Genomic DNA, 20988 nt, shown 5'->3' on the forward strand with positions numbered 1-20988 from the left:
ACTGATGCTGCTGCCTGGCGTGAGGCTGGTGCTGCTGCTTGGCGTGAGGCTGGTGCTGCTGCTTGGCGTGAGGCTGGTGCTGCTGCCTGGTATATGAGTAGTGCTGCTGCCTAGGGTGAGACTGGTGCTGCCGCCTGGGGTAAGACTGGTGCTGCTGCCTGGGTTGTGTCTGGTGCTGTTGCCTGGTGTTAGGCTGGTGCTACTACCTGGTATGAAGCTGGTGCTGCAGCCTGGGGTGTGACTGGTTCTGCTGCCTGGTGTAAGGCTCGTGCTGCTACCTGGGGTGTAACTTGTGCTGCTGCCTGGGGTGTGACTGGTGATTCTGCCTAGGATGTGACTGGTGCTGCTGTCTGGGGTGTGACTGGTGCTGATGCCTATGGTGTGACTGGTGCTGCTGCCTGGTGTGAGGCTCGTGCTGCTGCCTGGCGTGAGGCTGGTGCTGCTGCCTGGTGTGAGGCTGGTGCTGCGGCCTGGTGTGAGGCTAGTGCTGCTGGTTGGTGTGAGGCTGGTGCTGCTGCCTGGCGTGAGGCTGGTGCTGCTGCCTGGTATATGAGTAGTTCTGCTGCCTGGGGTGAGACCGGTGCTGCTGCCTGGGGTGAGACTGGTGCTGCTGCCTGGGTTGTGACTGGTGTTGTTGCCTAGTGTTAGGCTGGTGCTGCTACCTGGTGTGAGGCTGGTACTGCTGCCTGGTGTGAGGCTGGTGCTGCTGCCTGGAGTGTGACTGGTGCTGCTGCCTGGGGTGTGACTGGTGCTTCTGCCTTGGGTGTAACTTGTGCTGCTGCCTGGGGTGTGACTGATGCTGCTGTCTGGTGTTGCTGCCTGGGGTGTGACTGGTGTTGCTGCCTGGGGTGTGACTGGTGCTGCTGTCTGGGGTGTGACTGGTGCTGATGCCTGGGGTGTGACTGGTGCTGCTGCCTTGGGTGTAACTTGTGCTGCTGCCTGGGGTGTGACTGATGCTGCTGTCTGGTGTTGCTGCCTGGGGTGTGACTGGTGTTGCTGCCTGGGGTGTGACTGGTGCTGCTGCCTGGCGTGAGGCTGGTGCTGCTGCCTGGTGTGAGGCTGGTGCTGCTGCCTGGCGTGAGGCTGGTGCTGCTGCCTGGTATATGACTAGTGCTGCTGCCTGGGGTGAGACTGGTGCTGCTGCCTGGGGAGTGACTGGTGCTGTTGCCTGGTGTAAGGCTGGTGCTGCTGCCTGGTGTGAGGCTGGTGCTGCTGCCTGGGGTGTGACTGGTGTAGCTGCCTGGTGTGTTGCTGGTGCTGCTGCCTGGTGTGTTGCTGGTGCTGCGAGCTGGTGTGTTGCTGGTGCTGTGTACTGGTGTGAGGCTAGTGCTGCAGCCTGGGGTGTGACTGGTGCTGCTGTCAGGCGTGAGGCTGGTGCTGCTGCCTGGGTTGTGACTGGTGCTGTGACCTGGTATGAGGCTGGTGCTGCTGCCTGGTGTGAGGCTGGTGCTGCTGCCTGGTGTAAGGCTGGTGCTGCTGCCTGGGTTGTGACTGGTGCTGTTGCCTGGTGTGAGGCTGGTGCTGCTTCCTGGTGTGAGGCTGGTGCTGCTGCCAGGTGTGAGGCTGGTGCTGCTTCCTGGTGTAAGGCTGGTGCTGCTGCCTGGTGTGAGGCTGGTGCTGCTGCCTGGTCTGAGGCTGGTGCTGCGTGCTGGTGTGAGGCTAGTGCTGCTGCCAGGGGTGTGACTGATGCTGCTGCCTGGCGTGAGGCTGGTGCTGCTGCCTGGCGTGAGGCTGGTGCTGCTGCCTGGAATATGAGTAGTGCTGCTGCCTGGGGTGAGACTGGTGCTGCTGCCTTGGGTGTAAATGGTGCTGCTGCCAGGGGTGTCACTGATGCTGCTGCCTGGCGTGAGGCTGGTGCTGCTGCTTGGCGTGAGGCTGGTGCTGCTGCTTGGCGTGAGGCTGGTGCTGCTGCCTGGTATATGAGTAGTGCTGCTGCCTAGGGTGAGACTGGTGCTGCCGCCTGGGGTGAGACTAGTGCTGCTGCCTGGTGTGAGGCTGGTGCTGCTGCCTGGTGTGAGGCTGGTGCTGCTGCCTGGGGTGTGACTGGTGTAGCTGCCTGGTGTGTTGCTGGTACTGCTGCCTGGTGTGTTGCTGGTGCTGCGTGCTGGTGTGTTGCTGGTGCTGTGTACTGGTGTGAGGCTAGTGCTGCAGCCTGTGGTGTGACTGGTGCTGCTGTCAGGCGTGAGGCTGGTGCTGCTGCCTGGTATGTGACTAGTGCTGCTGCCTGGGGTGAGACTGGTGCTGCTGCCTGGGTTGTGACTGGTGCTGTGACCTGGTATGAGGCTGGTGCTGCTGCCTGGTGTGAGGCTGTTGCTGCTGCCTGGTGTGAGGCTGGTGCTGCTGCTTGGGTTGTGACTGGTGCTGTTGCCTGGTGTGAGGCTGGTGCTGCTTCCTGGTGTGAGGCTGGTGCTCCTGCCAGGTGTGAGGCTGGTGCTGCTTCCTGGTGTGAGGCTGGTGCTGCTGGCTGGTGTTAGGCTTGTGCTGCTGCCTGATGTGAGGCTTGTGCTGCTGCCTGGGGTGTGACTGGTGCTGCTGCCTGGGGTGTGACTGGTGCTGCTGCCTGGTGTGAGGCTGGTGCTGCTGCCTGGTGTGAGGCTGTTGCTGCTGCCTGGTGTGAGGCTGGTGCTGCTACATGGGGTGTGACTGGTCCTGCTGCCTGGGGTGTGACTGGTCCTGCTGCCTGGGGTGTGACTGGTGCTGCTGCCTGGTGTGAGGCTGGTGCTGCTGCCTGGTGTGAGGCTGGTGCTGCTGCCTGGGTTGTGACTGGTGTTGTTGCCTGGTGTGAGGCTCGTGCTGCTGCCTGGCGTGAGGCTGGTGCTACTGCCTGTTGTGCGGCTGGTGCTGCGGCCTGGTGTGAGGCTGGTGCTGCTGGCTGGTGTGAGGCTGGTGCTGCTGCCTGATGTGAGGGTTGTGCTGCTGGCTGGAGTGAGACTGGTGCTACTGCCTGGGGTGTGACTGGTGCTGCTGCCTGGCGTGAGGCTGGTGCTGCTGCCTGGAGTGAGGCTGGTGCTGCTGCCTGGCGTGAGGTTGAGGCTGCTGCCTGGTATGTTACTATTGCTGCTGCCTGGGGGTGAGATTGGTGCTGCTGCCTGGGATGTGACTGGTGCTGTTGCCTGGTGTGAGGCTGGTGCTGCTGCCAGGTGTGAGGCTGGTGCTGCTGCCTGGTGTGAGGCTGGTGCTGCTGCCTGGTCTGAGGCTGGTGCATCGTGCTGGTGTGAGGCTAGTGCTGCTGCCAGGGGTGTGACTGATGCTGCTGCCTGGCGTGAGGCTGGTGCTGCTGCCTGGCGTGAGGCTGGTGCTGCTGCCTGGTATATGAGTAGTGCTGTTGCCTGGGGTGAGACTGGTGCTGCTGCCTGGGGTGAGACTGGTGCTGCTGCCTGGGGTGAGACTGGTGCTGCTGCCTGGGTTGTGACTGGTGCTGTTGCCTGGTGTTAGGCTGGTGCTGCTACCTGGTATGAGGCTGGTGCTGCAGCCTGGGGTGTGACTGGTTCTGCTGCCCGGTGTAAGGCTCGTGCAGCTACCTGGGGTGTAACTGGTGCTGCTGCCTGGGGTGTGACTGGTGCTTCTGCCTAGGATGTGACTGGTGCTGCTGTCTGGGGTGTGACTGGTTCTGCTACCTGGGGTGTAACTGGTGCTGCTGCCTGGGGTGTGACTGGTGTTGCTGCCTGGGGTGTGACTGGTGCTGCTGCCTGGCGTGAGGCTGGTGATGCTGCCTGGTGTGAGGTTGGTGCTGCTGCCTTGCGTGGGGCTGCTGCTGCTGCCTGGTGTGAGGCTGTTGTTGCTGCCTGGCGTGAGGCTGGTGCTGCTGCCTGGTATGTGACTAGTGCTGCTGCCTGAGGTGAGACTGGTGCTGCTGCCTGGGGTGTGACTGGTGCTGTTGCTTGGTGTGAGGCTGGTGCTGCTGCCTGGTGTGAGACTGGTGCTGCTGCCTATTTGTGAGGCTGGTGATGCAGCCTGGGGTGTGACTGGTTCTGCTGCCTGGTGTAAGGCTCGTGCAGCTGACTGGGGTGTGACTGGTGCTTCTGCCTGGGATGTGACTGGTGCTGCTGCCTGGGTTGTGAATGGTGCTGTTGCCTGGTGTGAGGCTGGTGCTGCTGCCTGGTGTGATGCTGGTGCTGCTGCCTGGTGTGAGGCTGGTACTGCAGCCTGGGGTGTGACTTGTTCTGCTGCCTGGTGTAAGGCTCGTGCTGCTGCCTGGTTGTGACTGGTGCTTCTGCCTAGGGTGTGACTGGTGCTGCTGTCTGGGGTGTGACTGGTGCTGATGCCTGGGGTGTGACTGGTGCTGCAGCCTTGGGTGTAGCTGGTGCTGCTGCTTGGGGTGTGACTGATGCTGCTGTCTGGTGTTGCTGCCTGGGGTGTAACTGTTGTTGCTGCCTGGTGTGTTATTGGTGCTGCTGCCTGGCGTGAGGCTGGTGCTGCTGCCTGGTGTGAGGCTGGTGCTGCTGCCTGGCGTGAGGCTGGTGCTGCTGCCTGGTATATGACTAGTGCTGCTGCCCGGGGTGGGACTGGTGCTGCTGCCTGGGGTGTGCCTGGTGCTGCTGCCTGGTGTAAGGCTGGTGCTGCTTCCTGATGTGAGGCTGGTGCTGCTGCCTGGTGTGAGGCTGGTGCTGCTGCTTGGTGTGAGGCTGGTGCTGCAGCCTGGTGTGAGGCTGGTGCTGCTGCCTGGGGTGTGACTGGTTCTGCTGCCTGGTGTGAGGCTGATGCTGCTGCCTGGTGTGAGGATGGTGCTGCTGCCTGGTGTGAGGCTGGTGCTGCTGCCTGGGGTGTGACTGGTGTAGCTGCCTGGTGTGTTGCTGGTACTGCTGCCTGGTGTGTTGCTGGTGCTGCGTGCTGGTGTGTTGCTGGTGCTGTGTACTGGTGTGAGGCTAGTGCTGCAGCCTGTGGTGTGACTGGTGCTGCTGTCAGGCGTGAGGCTGGTGCTGCTGCCTGGTATGTGACTAGTGCTGCTGCCTGGGGTGAGACTGGTGCTGCTGCCTGGGTTGTGACTGGTGCTGTGACCTGGTATGAGGCTGGTGCTGCTGCCTGGTGTGAGGCTGTTGCTGCTGCCTGGTGTGAGGCTGGTGCTGCTGCTTGGGTTGTGACTGGTGCTGTTGCCTGGTGTGAGGCTGGTGCTGCTTCCTGGTGTGAGGCTGGTGCTCCTGCCAGGTGTGAGGCTGGTGCTGCTTCCTGGTGTGAGGCTGGTGCTGCTGGCTGGTGTGAGGCTTGTGCTGCTGCCTGATGTGAGGCTTGTGCTGCTGCCTGGGGTGTGACTGGTGCTGCTGCCTGGGGTGTGACTGGTGCTGCTGCCTGGTGTGAGGCTGGTGCTGCTGCCTGGTGTGAGGCTGTTGCTGCTGCCTGGTGTGAGGCTGGTGCTGCTACATGGGGTGTGACTGGTCCTGCTGCCTGGGGTGTGACTGGTCCTGCTGCCTGGGGTGTGACTGGTGCTGCTGCCTGGTGTGAGGCTGGTGCTGCTGCCTGGTGTGAGGCTGGTGCTGCTGCCTGGGTTGTGACTGGTGTTGTTGCCTGGTGTGAGGCTCGTGCTGCTGCCTGGCGTGAGGCTGGTGCTACTGCCTGTTGTGCGGCTGGTGCTGCGGCCTGGTGTGAGGCTGGTGCTGCTGGCTGGTGTGAGGCTGGTGCTGCTGCCTGATGTGAGGGTTGTGCTGCTGGCTGGAGTGAGACTGGTGCTACTGCCTGGGGTGTGACTGGTGCTGCTGCCTGGCGTGAGGCTGGTGCTGCTGCCTGGAGTGAGGCTGGTGCTGCTGCCTGGCGTGAGGCTGAGGCTGCTGCCTGGTATGTTACTATTGCTGCTGCCTGGGGGTGAGATTGGTGCTGCTGCCTGGGATGTGACTGGTGCTGTTGCCTGGTGTGAGGCTGGTGCTGCTGCCAGGTGTGAGGCTGGTGCTGCTGCCTGGTGTGAGGCTGGTGCTGCTGCCTGGTCTGAGGCTGGTGCATCGTGCTGGTGTGAGGCTAGTGCTGCTGCCAGGGGTGTGACTGATGCTGCTGCCTGGCGTGAGGCTGGTGCTGCTGCCTGGCGTGAGGCTGGTGCTGCTGCCTGGTATATGAGTAGTGCTGCTGCCTGGGGTGAGACTGGTGCTGCTGCCTGGGGTGAGACTGGTGCTGCTGCCTGGGGTGAGACTGGTGCTGCTGCCTGGGTTGTGACTGGTGCTGTTGCCTGGTGTTAGGCTGGTGCTGCTACCTGGTATGAGGCTGGTGCTGCAGCCTGGGGTGTGACTGGTTCTGCTGCCCGGTGTAAGGCTCGTGCTGCTACCTGGGGTGTAACTGGTGCTGCTGCCTGGGGTGTGACTGGTGCTTCTGCCTAGGATGTGACTGGTGCTGCTGTCTGGGGTGTGACTGGTTCTGCTACCTGGGGTGTAACTGGTGCTGCTGCCTGGGGTGTGACTGGTGTTGCTGCCTGGGGTGTGACTGGTGCTGCTGCCTGGCGTGAGGCTGGTGATGCTGCATGGTGTGAGGTTGGTGCTGCTGCCTTGCGTGGGGCTGCTGCTGCTGCCTGGTGTGAGGCTGTTGTTGCTGCCTGGCGTGAGGCTGGTGCTGCTGCCTGGTATGTGACTAGTGCTGCTGCCTGAGGTGAGACTGGTGCTGCTGCCTGGGGTGTGACTGGTGCTGTTGCTTGGTGTGAGGCTGGTGCTGCTGCCTGGTGTGAGACTGGTGCTGCTGCCTATTTGTGAGGCTGGTGATGCAGCCTGGGGTGTGACTGGTTCTGCTGCCTGGTGTAAGGCTCGTGCAGATGACTGGGGTGTGACTGGTGCTTCTGCCTGGGATGTGACTGGTGCTGCTGCCTGGGTTGTGAATGGTGCTGTTGCCTGGTGTGAGGCTGGTGCTGCTGCCTGGTGTGATGCTGGTGCTGCTGCCTGGTGTGAGGCTGGTACTGCAGCCTGGGGTGTGACTTGTTCTGCTGCCTGGTGTAAGGCTCGTGCTGCTGCCTGGTTGTGACTGGTGCTTCTGCCTAGGGTGTGACTGGTGCTGCTGTCTGGGGTGTGACTGGTGCTGATGCCTGGGGTGTGACTGGTGCTGCAGCCTTGGGTGTAGCTGGTGCTGCTGCTTGGGGTGTGACTGATGCTGCTGTCTGGTGTTGCTGCCTGGGGTGTAACTGTTGTTGCTGCCTGGTGTGTTATTGGTGCTGCTGCCTGGCGTGAGGCTGGTGCTGCTGCCTGGTGTGAGGCTGGTGCTGCTGCCTGGCGTGAGGCTGGTGCTGCTGCCTGGTATATGACTAGTGCTGCTGCCCGGGGTGGGACTGGTGCTGCTGCCTGGGGTGTGCCTGGTGCTGCTGCCTGGTGTAAGGCTGGTGCTGCTTCCTGATGTGAGGCTGGTGCTGCTGCCTGGTGTGAGGCTGGTGCTGCTGCTTGGTGTGAGGCTGGTGCTGCAGCCTGGTGTGAGGCTGGTGCTGCTGCCTGGGGTGTGACTGGTTCTGCTGCCTGGTGTGAGGCTGATGCTGCTGCCTGGTGTGAGGATGGTGCCGCTGCCTGGTGTGAAGCCGGTGCCGCTGCCTGGTTTGAGGCTGGTGCCGTTGCCTGGTGTGAGGCTGGTCCCGCGGCCTGGTGTGAGGCTGGTGCAGCAGCCAGGTGTGAGGCTGGTGCCGCGGCCTGGTGTGAGGCTGGTGCCGCGGCCTGGTGTGAGGCTGGTGCCGCTGCTTGGCATGAGGCTGGTGCTGCTGCTTGGCATGAGGCTGGTGCTGCTGCCTGGCATGAGGCTGGTGCTGCTGCCAGGCGTGAGACTGGTGCTGCTGCCTGTCGTGAGGCTGGTGCTGCTGCCTGGGGTGTGACTGGTACTGCTGCCTGGGGTGTGACTGGTACTGCTGCCTGGGGTGTGACTGGTGCTGCTGCTTGGTGTTTTGCTGGTGCTGCTGCCTGGTGTGTTGCTGGTGCTGCTGCCTGGTGTGTTGCTGGTGCTGCGTGCTGGTGTGTTGCTGGTGCTGTGTACTGGTGTGAGGCTAGTGCTGCTGCCTGGGGTGAGACTGGTGCTGCTGACAGGCCTGAGGCTGGTGCTGCTGCCTGGTATGTGACTAGTGCTGCTGCCTGGGGTGAGACTGGTGCTGCTGCTTGGGTTGTGACTGGTGCTGTGGCCTGGTAAGAGGCTGGTGCTGCTGCCTAGTGTAAGGCTGGTGCTGCTGCCTGGTGTGAGGCTGGTGCTGCTGCCTGGGTTGTAACTGGTGCTGTTGCCTGGTGTAAGGCTGGTGCTGCTGCCTGGTGTGAGGCTGGTGCTGCTGCCAGGTGTGAGGCTGGTGCTGCTGCCTGGTGTGAGGCTGGTGCTGCTGGCTGGTGTGAGGCTGGTGCTGCTGCCTGGGGTGAGACTGGTGCTGCTGCCTGGGGTGTGACTGGTGCTGCTGCCTGGTGTGAGGCTGGTGCTGCTGCCTGGTGTGAGGCTGGTGCTGCTGCCTGGTGTGAGGCTGGTGCTGCTGCATGGGGTGTGACTGGTGCTCCTGCCTGGTGTGAGGCTGGTGCTGCTGCCTGGTGTGAGGCTGGTGCTGCTGCCTGGGTTGTGACTGGTGTTGTTGCCTGGTGTGAGGCTCGTGCTGCTGCCTGGCGAGAGGCTGGTGCTGCTGCCTGGTGTGAGGCTGGTGCTACGGCCTGGTGTGAGGCTGGTGCTGCTGGCTGGTGTGAGGCGGGTGCTGCTGCCTGATGTGAGGCTTGTGCTGCTGGCTGGGGTGAGACTGGTGCTGCTGCCTGGCGTGAGGCTGGTGCTGCTGCCTGTTGTGAGGCTGGTGCTGCTGCCTGGCGTGAGGCTGGTGCTGCTGCCTGGTATGTTACTATTGCTGCTGCCTGGGGATGAGACTGGTGCTGCTGCCTGGGGTGTGACTGGTGCTGCTGCCTGGTATGTTACTATTGCTGCTGCCTGGGGATGAGACTGGTGCTGCTGCCTGGGGTGTGACTGGTGCTGCTGCCTGGTGTGAGGGTGGTGCTGCTGCCTGGTGTGAGGCTGGTGCTGCTGCCTGGTGTGAGGCTGGTGCTGCGTGCTGGTGTGAGGCTAGTGCTGCTGCCTGGTTTGTGACTGGAGCTGCTGCCTGGCTTGAGGCTGGTGCTGCTGCCTGTCGTGAGGCTGGTGCTGCTGCCTGTCGTGAGGCTGGTGCTGCTGCCTGGTATATGAGTAGTGCTGCTGCCTGGGGTGAGACTGGTACTGCTGCCTGGGGTGAGACTGGTGCTGCTGCCTGGGTTGTGACTGGTGCTGTTGCCGGGTGTTAGGCTGGTGCTGCTACCTGGTGTGAGGCTGGTACTGCTGCCTGGTGTGTGGCTGGTGCTGCTGCCTGGGGTGTGATTGGTGCTGCTGCCTGGGGTGTGACTGGTGCTGCTGCCTGGGGTGTGACTGGTGCTGCTGCCTTGGGTGTAACTGGTGCTGCTGCCTGGGGTGTGACTGATGCTGCTGTCTGGTGTTGCTGCCTGCGGTGTGACTGGTGTTGCTGCCTGGGGTGTGACTGGTGCTGCTGCCTGGCGTGAGGCTGTTGCTGCTGCCTGGTGTGAGGCTGGAGCTGCTGCCTGGCGTGAGGCTGGTGCTGCTGCCTGGTATATGACTAGTGCTGCTGCCTGGGGTGAGACTGGTGCTGCTGCCTGGGGTGTGACTGGTGCTGTTGCCTGGTGTAAGGCTGGTGCTGCTGCCTGGTGTGAGGCTGGTGCTGCTGCCTTGTGTGAGGCTGGTGCTGCTGCGTGGTGTGAGGCTGGTGCCGCTGCCTGGTGTGAGGCTGGTGCGGCTGCCTGGTTTGAGGCTGGTGCTGCTGCCTGGTGAGAGTCTGGTGCTGCTGCCTGGTGTGAGGCTGGTGCTGCTTCCTGGCGAGAGGCTTGTGCTGCTGCCTGGCATGAGGCTGGTGCTGCTGCCTGGCGTGTGGCTGGTGCTGCTGCCTGGCGTGAGGCTGGTGCTGCTGCCTGGTATATGAGTAGTGCTGCTGCCTGGGGTGAGACTGGTGTTGCTGCCTGGGGTGAGACTGGTGCTGCTGCCTGGGTTGTGACTGGTGCTGTTGCCTGGTGTTAGGCTGGTGCTGCTACCTGGTGTGAGGCTGGTACTGCTGCCTGGTGTGTGGCTGGTGCTGCTGCCTGGGGTGTGACTGGTGCTGATGCCTAGGGTGCGACTGGTGCTGCTGCCTTGGGTGTAACTGGTGCTGCTGCCTGGGGTGTGACTGATGCTGGTGACTGGTGTTGCTGCCTGGGGTGTGACTGGTGTTTCTGCCTGGGGTGTGACTGGTGCTGCTGCCTGGCGTGAGGCTGGTGCTGCTGCCTGGTATATGACTAGTGCTGCTGCCTGGGGTGAGACTGGTGCTGCTGCCTGGGGTGTGACTGGTTCTGCTGCCTGGTGTGAGGCTGATGCCGCTGCCTGGTGTGAGGCTGGTGCCGCTGCCTGGTGTGAAGCCGGTGCCGCTGCCTGGTTTGAGGCTGGTGCCGTTGCCTGGTGTGAGGCTGGTCCCGCGGCCTGGTGTGAGGCTGGTGCCGCGGCCTGGTGTGAGGCTGATGCCGTGGCCTGGAGTGAGGCTGGTGCCGCTGCCTGGCGTGAGGCTGGTGCTGCTGCCAGGCGTGAGGCTGGTGCTGCTGCCTGTCGTGAGGCTGGTGCTGCTGCCTGGGGTGTGACTGGTACTGCTGCCTGGGGTGTGACTGGTTCTGCTGCCTGGGGTGTGACTGGTGCTGCGGCGTGGTGTGTTGCTGGTGCTGCTGCCTGGTGTGTTGCTGGTGCTGCTGCCTGGGGTGTGACTGGTGTAGCTGCCTGGTGTGTTGCTGGTGCTGCTGCCTGGTGTGTTGCTGGTGCTGCGTGCAGGTGTGTTGCTGGTGCTGTGTACTGGTGTGAGGCTAGCGCTGCTGCCTGGGGTGTGACTGGTGCTGCTGTCAGGCGTGAGGCTGTTGCTGCTGCCTGGGTTGTGACTGGGGGTGTTGCCTGGTGTGAGGCTCGTGCTGCTGCCTGGCGAGAGGCTGGTGCTGCTGCCTGGTGTGAGGCTGGTGCTACGGACTGGTGTGAGGCTGGTGCTGCTGTCAGGTGTGAGGCTGGTGCTGCTGCCTGATGTGAGGCTTGTGCTGCTGGCTGGGGTGAGACTGGTGCTACTGCCTGGGGTGTGACTGGTGCTGCTGCCTGGTGTGATGCTGGTGCTGCTGCCTGGTGTGAGGCTGGTATTGCTGCCTGGTGAGAGGCTGGTGCTGCTACCTGGTGAGAGGCTGGTGCTGCTACCTGGTGTGAGGCTGGTACTGTTGCCTTGTGTGTGGCTGGTGCTGCTGCCTGGAGTGTGACTGGTGCTGCTGCCTGGGGTGTGACTGGTGCTGCTGCCTGGGGTGTGACTGGTGCTGCTGCCTTGGGTGTAATTGGTGCTGCAGCCTGGGGTGTGACTGATGCTGCTGTCTGGTGTTGCTGCCTGGGGTGAGAATGGTGCTGCTGCCTGGGGGTGTGACTGGTGGTGCTGCCTGGGGTGAGGCTGGTGCTGCTGCCTTGTGTGAGGCTGGTGCTGCTGCCTGGTGTGAGGCTGGTGCTGCTGCCTGGGGTGTGACTGGTGTAGCTGCCTGGTGTGTTGCTGGTGCTGCTGCCTGGTGTGTTGCTGGTGCTGCGTGCTGGTGTGTTGCTGGTGCTGTGTACTGGTGTGAGGCTAGCGCTGCTGCCTGGGGTGTGACTGGTGCTGCTGTCAGGCGTGAGGCTGTTGCTGCTGCCTGGGTTGTGACTGGGGGTGTTGCCTGGTGTGAGGCTCGTGCTGCTGCCTGGCGAGAGGCTGGTGCTGCTGCCTGGTGTGAGGCTGGTGCTACGGACTGGTGTGAGGCTGGTGCTGCTGTCTGGTGTGAGGCTGGTGCTGCTGCCTGATGTGAGGCTTGTGCTGCTGGCTGGGGTGAGACTGGTGCTACTGCCTGGGGTGTGACTGGTGCTGCTGCCTGGTGTGATGCTGGTGCTGCTGCCTGGTGTGAGGCTGGTATTGCTGCCTGGTGAGAGGCTGGTGCTGCTACCTGGTGAGAGGCTGGTGCTGCTACCTGGTGTGAGGCTGGTACTGTTGCCTTGTGTGTGGCTGGTGCTGCTGCCTGGAGTGTGACTGGTGCTGCTGCCTGGGGTGTGACTGGTGCTGCTGCCTGGGGTGTGACTGGTGCTGCTGCCTTGGGTGTAACTGGTGCTGCAGCCTGGGGTGTGACTGATGCTGCTGTCTGGTGTTGCTGCCTGGGGTGAGAATGGTGCTGCTGCCTGGGGGTGTGACTGGTGGTGCTGCCTGGGGTGAGGCTGGTGCTGCTGCCTTGTGTGAGGCTGGTGCTGCTGCCTGGTGTGAGGCTGGTGCTGCTGCCTGGGGTGTGACTGGTGTAGCTGCCTGGTGTGTTGCTGGTGCTGCTGCCTGGTGTGTTGCTGGTGCTGCGTGCTGGTGTGTTGCTGGTGCTGTGTACTGGTGTGAGGCTAGCGCTGCTGCCTGGGGTGTGACTGGTGCTGCTGTCAGGCGTGAGGCTGTTGCTGCTGCCTGGGTTGTGACTGGGGGTGTTGCCTGGTGTGAGGCTCGTGCTGCTGCCTGGCGAGAGGCTGGTGCTGCTGCCTGGTGTGAGGCTGGTGCTACGGACTGGTGTGAGGCTGGTGCTGCTGTCTGGTGTGAGGCTGGTGCTGCTGCCTGATGTGAGGCTTGTGCTGCTGGCTGGGGTGAGACTGGTGCTACTGCCTGGGGTGTGACTGGTGCTGCTGCCTGGTGTGATGCTGGTGCTGCTGCCTGGTGTGAGGCTGGTATTGCTGCCTGGTGAGAGGCTGGTGCTGCTACCTGGTGAGAGGCTGGTGCTGCTACCTGGTGTGAGGCTGGTACTGTTGCCTTGTGTGTGGCTGGTGCTGCTGCCTGGAGTGTGACTGGTGCTGCTGCCTGGGGTGTGACTGGTGCTGCTGCCTGGGGTGTGACTGGTGCTGCTGCCTTGGGTGTAACTGGTGCTGCAGCCTGGGGTGTGACTGATGCTGCTGTCTGGTGTTGCTGCCTGGGGTGAGAATGGTGCTGCTGCCTGGGGGTGTGACTGGTGGTGCTGCCTGGGGTGAGGCTGGTGCTGCTGCCTTGTGTGAGGCTGGTGGTGCTGCCTGGTGTGAGGCTGGCAGCCGCTAGAACTAGCGGCATTTCAACTAGCTACAAATACATTAAAAAACATTGGAGGAGGAATAATGTTTTGTGATTAAAAGTCTGCTCTTCGAGTAATCGAAAACTTCTTGAAGATCGACAGAAAGAACTTCATACTACCAATTATAAATGACCTAATTGCTACACTGAGTAAAGGGTCTCGAATCTTCTTTGTATGGATACCATCACACGTAAATATAACCCATCATAATGAGACAGATTTTTCAGTCAAATTAGCATGTAACAGAAATGAAGTTGAATTAGATCTAGGTATCCCCATCTCTACTGTCGAAACTATATTGTTCAAAACACTTACGACTGATAGGAAAGAAAGTACTGACTCCCAACGACCTGAAAGTACCGGTAGAAAAATCTATGATTTCTTCAGATCTGAATCTTATATCTATGAGCAGCATAAAACGTCCACCAGACTGTGTTATCTTGAGATCTTGAGATGATTTCGGGGCTTTAGTGTCCCCGCGGCCCGGTCCTCGACCAGGCCTCCACCCCCAGGAAGCAACCCGTGACAGCTGACTAACACCCAGGTACCTATTTTACTGCTAGGTAACAGGGGCATAGGGTGAAAGAAACTCTGCCCATTGTTTCTCTCCGGCGCCCGGGATCGAACCCGGGACCACAGGATCACAAGTCCAGCGTGCTGTCCGCTCGGCCGACCGGCTCCCACCCCTGTGCGGGTGTGACCAATGTGCGACTCAGTGGTTACCAGGATCAGGTTGGGTTACCGTTACCTGTGGCTGGTGGCTACAGGTGACGGATCTCCCGATCCTGAGCACTCCAGGTACAAACTCTGTGAGCAGGAACTGCGGCATGATCTCCCACACATCACCGAATGCCCAGTTATTAGACCTTTCAGACCCGTTGGGATGAGGTACCTAGAGCTTTGCAATTACTTTAATCACTCTTGTGTTCTTGAAGATATACTCATATTGCACCCAAAATTTCCCGGTGCAGGCTATTAAACATATGGCCCTGTATGACTAACCATCCTGCGAGATGGGGACTTTTAATATCACTGCTACCTTATTCACTCTTGTGTTGATATCCTCATAATGCACCCGGAGTCTGTCAGTGCAAACTGCTTATCACATGCTCTGTATGACTAACCGTCCTGTGTGATGGGGATTTTTTAACATCACGTAGCTAGCTTTTTGACACTGTACTTCCCTCACTGTCTGGCTCGTAGTCGACATGAGGGGGCTTAATGGGCAGATGCCGGTGTGTGATGCTCCATGGGTCAGTCCTCTGTCCTTTTGCAGCCTTCTGCTCCTGCTGCTGCCTTTACTAATTAGGCCAGACCCCTTTTCCTTTTTCTCGTGTTTCATTTTTCTCCCCCCCCCCTCTTCTCCTATCAAATTTTCATTTCCTGCCGACCTTTTGCCTGTTTTGATTATTCTTACGACTTTCTTTTGTTTTGACGCCCGGGTGTTTGAGGAGGCATACTCTTGCACCCATAGAACTGTAGTGCCCAACGTCTCGAGCGAGGGGACCCTTTTATTGTCAATCCTCCTTTCATCACTGAACCCGCTCTCGATGGACTCACGGTTCTTAAGGTGGTGTTTGTGGAGCGTACACTCAAGACGCACCCCTGGGGGGGGGGGGGCCGGCAAGATCGGTGTTAGCTTCTTGTTGGGTGTTCTGCCTCTATTTGTTGCTCCATGGTGGGTGTGGGGGAACATTCGTGAATGAAAGTTTTCCCTCGTTTTCATGGCTGATAATGTTTCCCTTATACTTTCTCAGACTCGTGGGGTGGGCGACCAAGCCCCTGAATCGGACTGTGTTGGAAGACCAGGCCCTGTAGCCCCCTGCTGCATTGGGCCCCGACGACCTGACTACTCCCCTCAGCTCCCCTTCCTCCTCTGTGGTAGGGTCGAGTCCCCAGCCCCCAGTGGTGACCACCTCGTCCCCTCGCACGGCTTCGTCTCTCATTGTGACTACTGCGCCTTTTACCCCCCTTGAACTCCGGGGGTTCTCAACGCCATTCCCGCCATGGCCGCACTCGCACGATTCCTTCCCGTAATAGTACTTACAACGCCTTGTTTGGTCCTGCTACGTGGGCTAAATACTTTGATCACCATCTGGACTCTACTCCTCCTGACGATTTCTCCCTCCATAAACACCTTGTTGATTCAGTAGAGGCCTCTGTTACTTTTAACTCCACCAGTTACGGTACGCGTGTTGTCGCTGCTCCTTCTCAGGATGCAGCTACTCGCTTAGCCGCTTTGTCCTGCATTGGAGAGCCCCTGTTTAGGTCTCCAAAAACGCTCGGCGCTCGGTCTCCAAAAATGCCAGTGTTGGCACTGTTCTCCTCCCACACCATGTTGCAACTGGTGTTCGGGATCTCAAAGATTGCCATGAGGATATTAAACATATCCTCGAAGCCAAAGGCCATTCTGTCCTCCAGGTGGACACGTTTACTCGACCCCCTCGTGGTCGTCGCCGTCAGCCCCTTCGAGTTGTAAAAATCACCTTTGATAGTAGGGCCCTTCCGCCCTCTATTATTCTTGCTGGTGCCAGATGCTCCGTTCAGGAGTACATTCCCTCTCCTAGACTTTGCAATAAGTGTTGGAAATTCGGGCACGGTGTCCTCAGATGCACCAGTACTGTGTATCTGTGCCCCTTGTGTGGGGACGATAGTCATTCTATGTCCGAGTGCACTTCTACCCAGGCTCGCTGCCTTAATTGCGGTGAAGCCCACCCTACCTTCTCACGCTCGTGTATGCACTATAAACTCGAGGAAGCCGTCCTCAACTTGAAGCATCGCGATCGTCTGTCTTTTCCTGAAGCAAGACGCCAAGTTCGTCGTCTCACCCTTTTTGCGGGCGTCTCCTACGCTTGCGTGTTGCGTTCTACCTCTCCTCGTCCTTCCCGTCTTCCTCAGTCTCACAACCGTTTCTAGGCCTTAAACCCATCCACACCCACCATCTCCTCCCCTATGCCATTGCCTACTGTCCCGGATAGTCTCCCTCCCGGTTCTTCATCCGGGGTTTCCCCCCTTCTTAACCAGTCCACCATATCTCCTTTGTCTTCTTCCCCATCTCCCCCCACTCTTTCTTCCCGACCATTCCCCCAGTCTCTTGACCCTCCAAGCCACCTATCTGTCCAAGCTGATATCCATCATCCTCTCAGGAATCTTCGTGTTGTTCGCTCCCATTCCTCTTCTCCTGCTGAGACCATTGAGTCTGTCACCCGGTATGTTGTTACTGGAACGCCTGTCTCTTCAAGTCAGAAACGTAAGCCTGGCTCCTCTCCTTCTTCCTCTCAAGCGGGTAAGGTGGTTTCGCTTTCTTCCTCACCCCCTCCCTCTGACTGTCACTACATCCTCCTCCGTTTCAGTAATCGAACCCCCAGTCCCAGATAAGGAGGTTTCTTTCGCCCTCGATTTCCTCTTGGTTGCTGCCCTTGCTGAGGTGTACTCCCTTACTTCTGCCCCCACTCCTCCAGCTGTCCTTGCCTGCCCCTCTCAGTTGTCTCCTCCTCCGGACCCCGTCAGTCCGCCTCTGGTCTGTCCTCTCCCTTCCCTCTATCCTTACTAAGTTTACCCATGCCCCCTAACCCTGATTTTCCCGACCCTGCTCCTGATCCTGACCATGATCCTGAGATTCTTTAATAAACTGTGTTCTTCTATACATTTATTTCTTTCTTCTTCTCTGTTACTGTCCTTTCTCTTTGGTAATGTCTATTCTTCAGTGGAATATTCGTGGATTTTATGCCAACTTCCATGAACTCCAACTTCTAATTACACAGTTTTCACTGCTTTGTGTTTGTCTCAAGGAACCCATGCTTGGTGCTCGTCCTGGTCACTTTCGTGGATATTCCTTTCTTTCTCCCCCCCCCCCAGCTCTTGCTGGGGCCCGTAACTCTACTGCGCTCTTAATTCGATCTGATTTTCCCTTTGTCCCAATACTTCTTCTGTCACCTATCCATTGTTCTGCTGCCCGTGTTTTTGTGGGTAAATGGTATAAAGTCTATTCCATTTATCTCCCCCCAAATGTCCCGCTTTCCCTTCCTTATCTTAAGCATCTCATGCACTCCTTACCAGTGCCAGTGATTTCAACTGTCGACATTTCCTCTGGGGCGATGTTCTGACAAACACCCGAGGCCGTCTTCTCGAACCGTTCGTCGTCGCTTCTCCTCTATCTCTTCTGAATTCTGGTGAGCCCACTCATGTGGACTCTCGAACTCGCACCCTTTCCTGTCTTGATCTTTCTCTCTGCTTATTGTCCCTTTACTTAGATTTCCCTGGCAGGTTCTTGATGACCTCCATAACAGTGATCATTTCCCTATCCTCGTTTCCTTTTTCTCTTTCCACCCTCCCCTTTCCTTCTCTAGGTGGCAGTTTGTCAAGGCTCACTGTAGCCTATTTACCCTCTGTGCTACTCTCTCTGACCTCTCCTCTCTGCCTCTTCCTCGTGCCCTCCTTCCTTTTTATGACACTGTCTTCATCGCTGCCCCTCCACTCTATTCCTCGCTCTTCCTCCTGGGGCACACGGAAGTGCGTTCCCTGGTGGAATGCGGACTGTGCTCGGGCTGTCCGCTGTAAGCGTGCAGCCTGGAAGCAACACCGCCGTCAGGAGATGGCTGATTCCACGATACTTCTCTGCCGCAGATCTGGAATAAAATCCGCAAGATTGTGGGCAAGTTCGTTCCGGATGTCTCGCCGGTTCTCCACTTCTTTGGTACTCTTGGGGCGGATCCAGTGCAGGTCGCGACCAAACTGGGTTCCCACTTTACTTCTGTTAACTCTGGTTCTCATCTTCCTCAATCCTTCCTTCTTCGTAAGTCTGTTCTTGAATCTTATCCTTTAGATTTCCACACTCATCTCCGCCTTCCCTATAACGATCCTTTCTCTCTTTCTGAACTTCAGTCTGCCCTGGCCCTCTGCGGATCTATGACGGCGGGCTCGGATGACGTTCATTATGAGATGCTTCGCCATCTCCCTCCGTGAACGTCTCCGTATTTACTGAGTCTGTATAACGAGGTCTGGGAGTCGTCGTCCGTCCCTGAGGACTGGCTCGATGCCGTTATACTCCCTATTCGGAGACCAGGGTCTCTCGGTACGTCCCCTAAGGACTTCCGCCCTATTGCTCTCACAAGTTGTGTTTGCAAGCTCTTTGAGCGTATGGTAAATGTCCGTCGGATGTGATTCTTGGAACACCATCACCACCTCTCTCCTTCTCAATTTGGTTTTCGCAAGTGCTGCAGCTCGACTGATGTCCTGGTGACTTGGAGGTCTATATTCGTACTGCTTTTGCTGCGAAGACCTCCGTTGTTGCTGTCCTTTTTGACCTGGAAAAAGCTAATGACACGACTTGGAGATACCATATTCTGTCCCAACTTCGTTCTTTTGGCCTTCGTGGAATCTTACTCGCTCTGCCTCTTTTCGGCAGTATGAAGGTGTGCCCCAAGGTAGTGTTCTGAATATTACTCTTTTTCTGGTTGCCCTCAATGGTCTTCTTTCCTCCCTTCCTTCTGACATCTTCTCTTCTCTTTATGTTGACGATCTTACTCTTTGCTGTCGGGGCGATGATTCGCCTCTCCTTCAACGGCGGCTTCAATTTGCGATTGATGCCGTGTCATCTTCGGCCACCAATCATTGCTTCAAGTTCTCCAGTCCTAAGACTTGTGTCATAACTTTTACTCGGAAGCGGGTCGTTCTTCGTCCCTCTTTGTCACTTTATGGTCATCCCCTTGAGTACAAAGATTCCGTGAAGCTTTTGGGGTTATTCCTTGACACTCGTTTGTCTTGGTCGCCCCATGTCTCTTACCTCCGTGTTGAATGCTATAAGGCCCTTAACCTACTTAAGGTTTTGTCCCATACTTTTTGGGGAGCAGATAGGTGCACGCTCCTCTATTTGCATTCCTTTCTCGTCCTGTCTAAACTCGATTATGGTTGCCCTGCATACTCTTGTGCTTCTCCTTTTACTATTCGCCGTCTTGATCCTTTGCACCATATTGGGTTACGCCTCAGATCTGGTGCTTTTCGTTCAACTCCTATCCTCAGCTTGTACGCTGACCCTGGCATTCTGTCTCTCCAGGATCGCCGTGATTACTACAGTCTTCGCCATCTTGCGCGATCCTTACAGCTTCCTCACTCTCGCCTCTATCGTGCTTTGACTTTTACCCCTCCTGTAGTTCCTTTTCCTCTTCACCTCCTTCCTCTTTCTGTCCGTTTGTCTCGCTTACAAGATTCTCTTTTGGTTCGTATTACTAATGTTTCCCCTTGTATTGTTCCATCCTTGCCCCCGTGGAGGGTCCCCCTTCCTAAATTTTGTACTTCTTTGACCCACATCACTAAAGCTTTTACCCCTCCTACAGTTCTGAAACGTCTCTTCCTTGAGCACTTTTCTTCTCACTCCCACTCCGTTCCCATCTTCACCGATGGGTCTAAATCTGCTGACGGTGTGGGCTACTCTGTTGTTTTTCCTGACTACACTTATATGTGTCGCCTTCCTCCGGAGGCTAGCATCTTTACAGCAGAAATTTATGCTCCTCCCTTGTGGTGGTAGTTGACTCTCGTAGTGCCCTCATTGCTTTAGGGTCCTTTAATCCAGTCCACCCGATAGTTATCGAGATTCAACATTGGCTGTTTCTTATCTCCAGTAAATTTTAGTCGGTTGCGGTTTGCTGGGTTCCCAGCCATGTTGGTGTCTCTTAAATGGGCATGCGGATGCTGCTGCGAAGGACGCTATCCGCACTTGTCCCATCTCCCGTAAAGGTATTCCTTATTCCGACTTTTATCCAGTTATTCCTGCCTCCATCCTTGCCCGCTGGCAGACTTGTTGGTGTTCTGTTATTGGTAAGAAACTGCATACTCCTAAGAATCGTGTGTCCCAGTGGCCTGCCTCCTGCCACCGTAACTGGCGGTGGGAAACAGCTCTGGCTAGGTTACGTATTGGCCATACCCGTTTAACTTACGGTCACTTAATAGAACGCCACCCTGCTCCTTATTGTCCAAATTGCATTCTTCGTCTTACAGTCATGCATATCCTTGTTGAATGTCCTGACTTCCAGGACGAGCATATGTCTTGTTTGCCGGCCGTCCCCCACAGTCACTTGTCTCTCGATAGAATTAGTGGCGACTCGGATACTTTTGATATCGTTCGCCTTATGCGTTTTTGTTCTCGTACTGGCATCCTTGGTGATATTTAGCGCCCTCTGATTATCCCGCACATTTGATGGTGCTACATAGCCTTCCTGGTTTGGGGCCTTCTATTGATAATTGCTTACTTTATTTCATATATATATATTAACCGCTAAATCACAGGTTTCAGCTGACTGTATAGTAAAAATGTGAGCACTCTCAACTAAGTGTCAATGTCGTTCCAGGCTTAGTGCAATCGTTTGCCACACAGAGGGCATTTAGTTTTGAATGAGTGATATGTAGAACTTTTGTATATCTCGGCTTTCCCGAATATCACTTCTTAGAATTCTAGTGTTCAACATTTAGCCAATATTTATCCAGATTCACTTTACTAGGTATCCGGAGTCAACTTTATTATAATTTAACAAGTATAACATTTAATATACTTCTCCCCCAATTGTTCTTCTTAAAAAAATAATTGATGATTATGTTCGATGACTGACGTGTAGTCGTGTCATTCTGGCATCTTCCGGTCGTTGATGAAAAGATCCCTGGTCCTCTACTAATCCATTCCCGGTACTTTTGAAGGACAACAGAATGTCCCAGAGCTGGGTGCCAAGTGACAGCTGTAGTTAACTGAGAAAGGAACTACAGCTTTCCTTCTGAAGGTGTATTTAATATACGAAAGTACTTAAGGAAATTTCCTGTTTCATTTTCCTCCGTGGTCTGACATTGTCATATATATATATATATATATATATATATATATATATATATATATATATATATATATATATATATATATATATATATATATTTTTTTAGACACTCAACCCACCAGGGGACTCGAACACTGGCCAACAAGGTGGCA

The 20988-nt window shown here is 57.4% G+C and overlaps 1 protein-coding gene across 1 annotated transcript; it reads right to left on the reverse strand.

Annotated features, from left to right (window-relative positions):
- Positions 1-5777: 5777 nt before the first annotated feature.
- Positions 5778-17789, reverse strand: LOC138365392 (uncharacterized). Its single transcript, XM_069325705.1, has 2 exons — positions 17630-17789; positions 5778-7072 (listed from the first exon to the last, which is right to left on the reverse strand). Exons 1-2 carry the CDS (start codon positions 17787-17789, stop codon positions 5778-5780), a joined length of 1455 nt encoding a protein of 484 aa, XP_069181806.1.
- Between the last annotated feature and the right edge of the window lie 3199 nt (positions 17790-20988).

Source organism: Procambarus clarkii, chromosome 16, assembly GCF_040958095.1.
Source record: "Procambarus clarkii isolate CNS0578487 chromosome 16, FALCON_Pclarkii_2.0, whole genome shotgun sequence".
In the NCBI taxonomy this organism is placed as follows: Eukaryota; Metazoa; Arthropoda; class Malacostraca; order Decapoda; family Cambaridae; genus Procambarus; species Procambarus clarkii.

Bases quoted from the DNA above. Each gene is read 5' to 3' on its own strand.
- LOC138365392 (XM_069325705.1), bottom strand. From the start codon at position 17,789: ATGAGAACCAGAGTTAACAGAAGTAAAGTGGGAACCCAGTTTGGTCGC. The intron at 7,073-17,629 runs GTATCGTGGAAT...CACCCCAGGCAG, and splicing joins TCCAGATCTGCGGCAGAGAA to CAACACCAGACAGCAGCATC.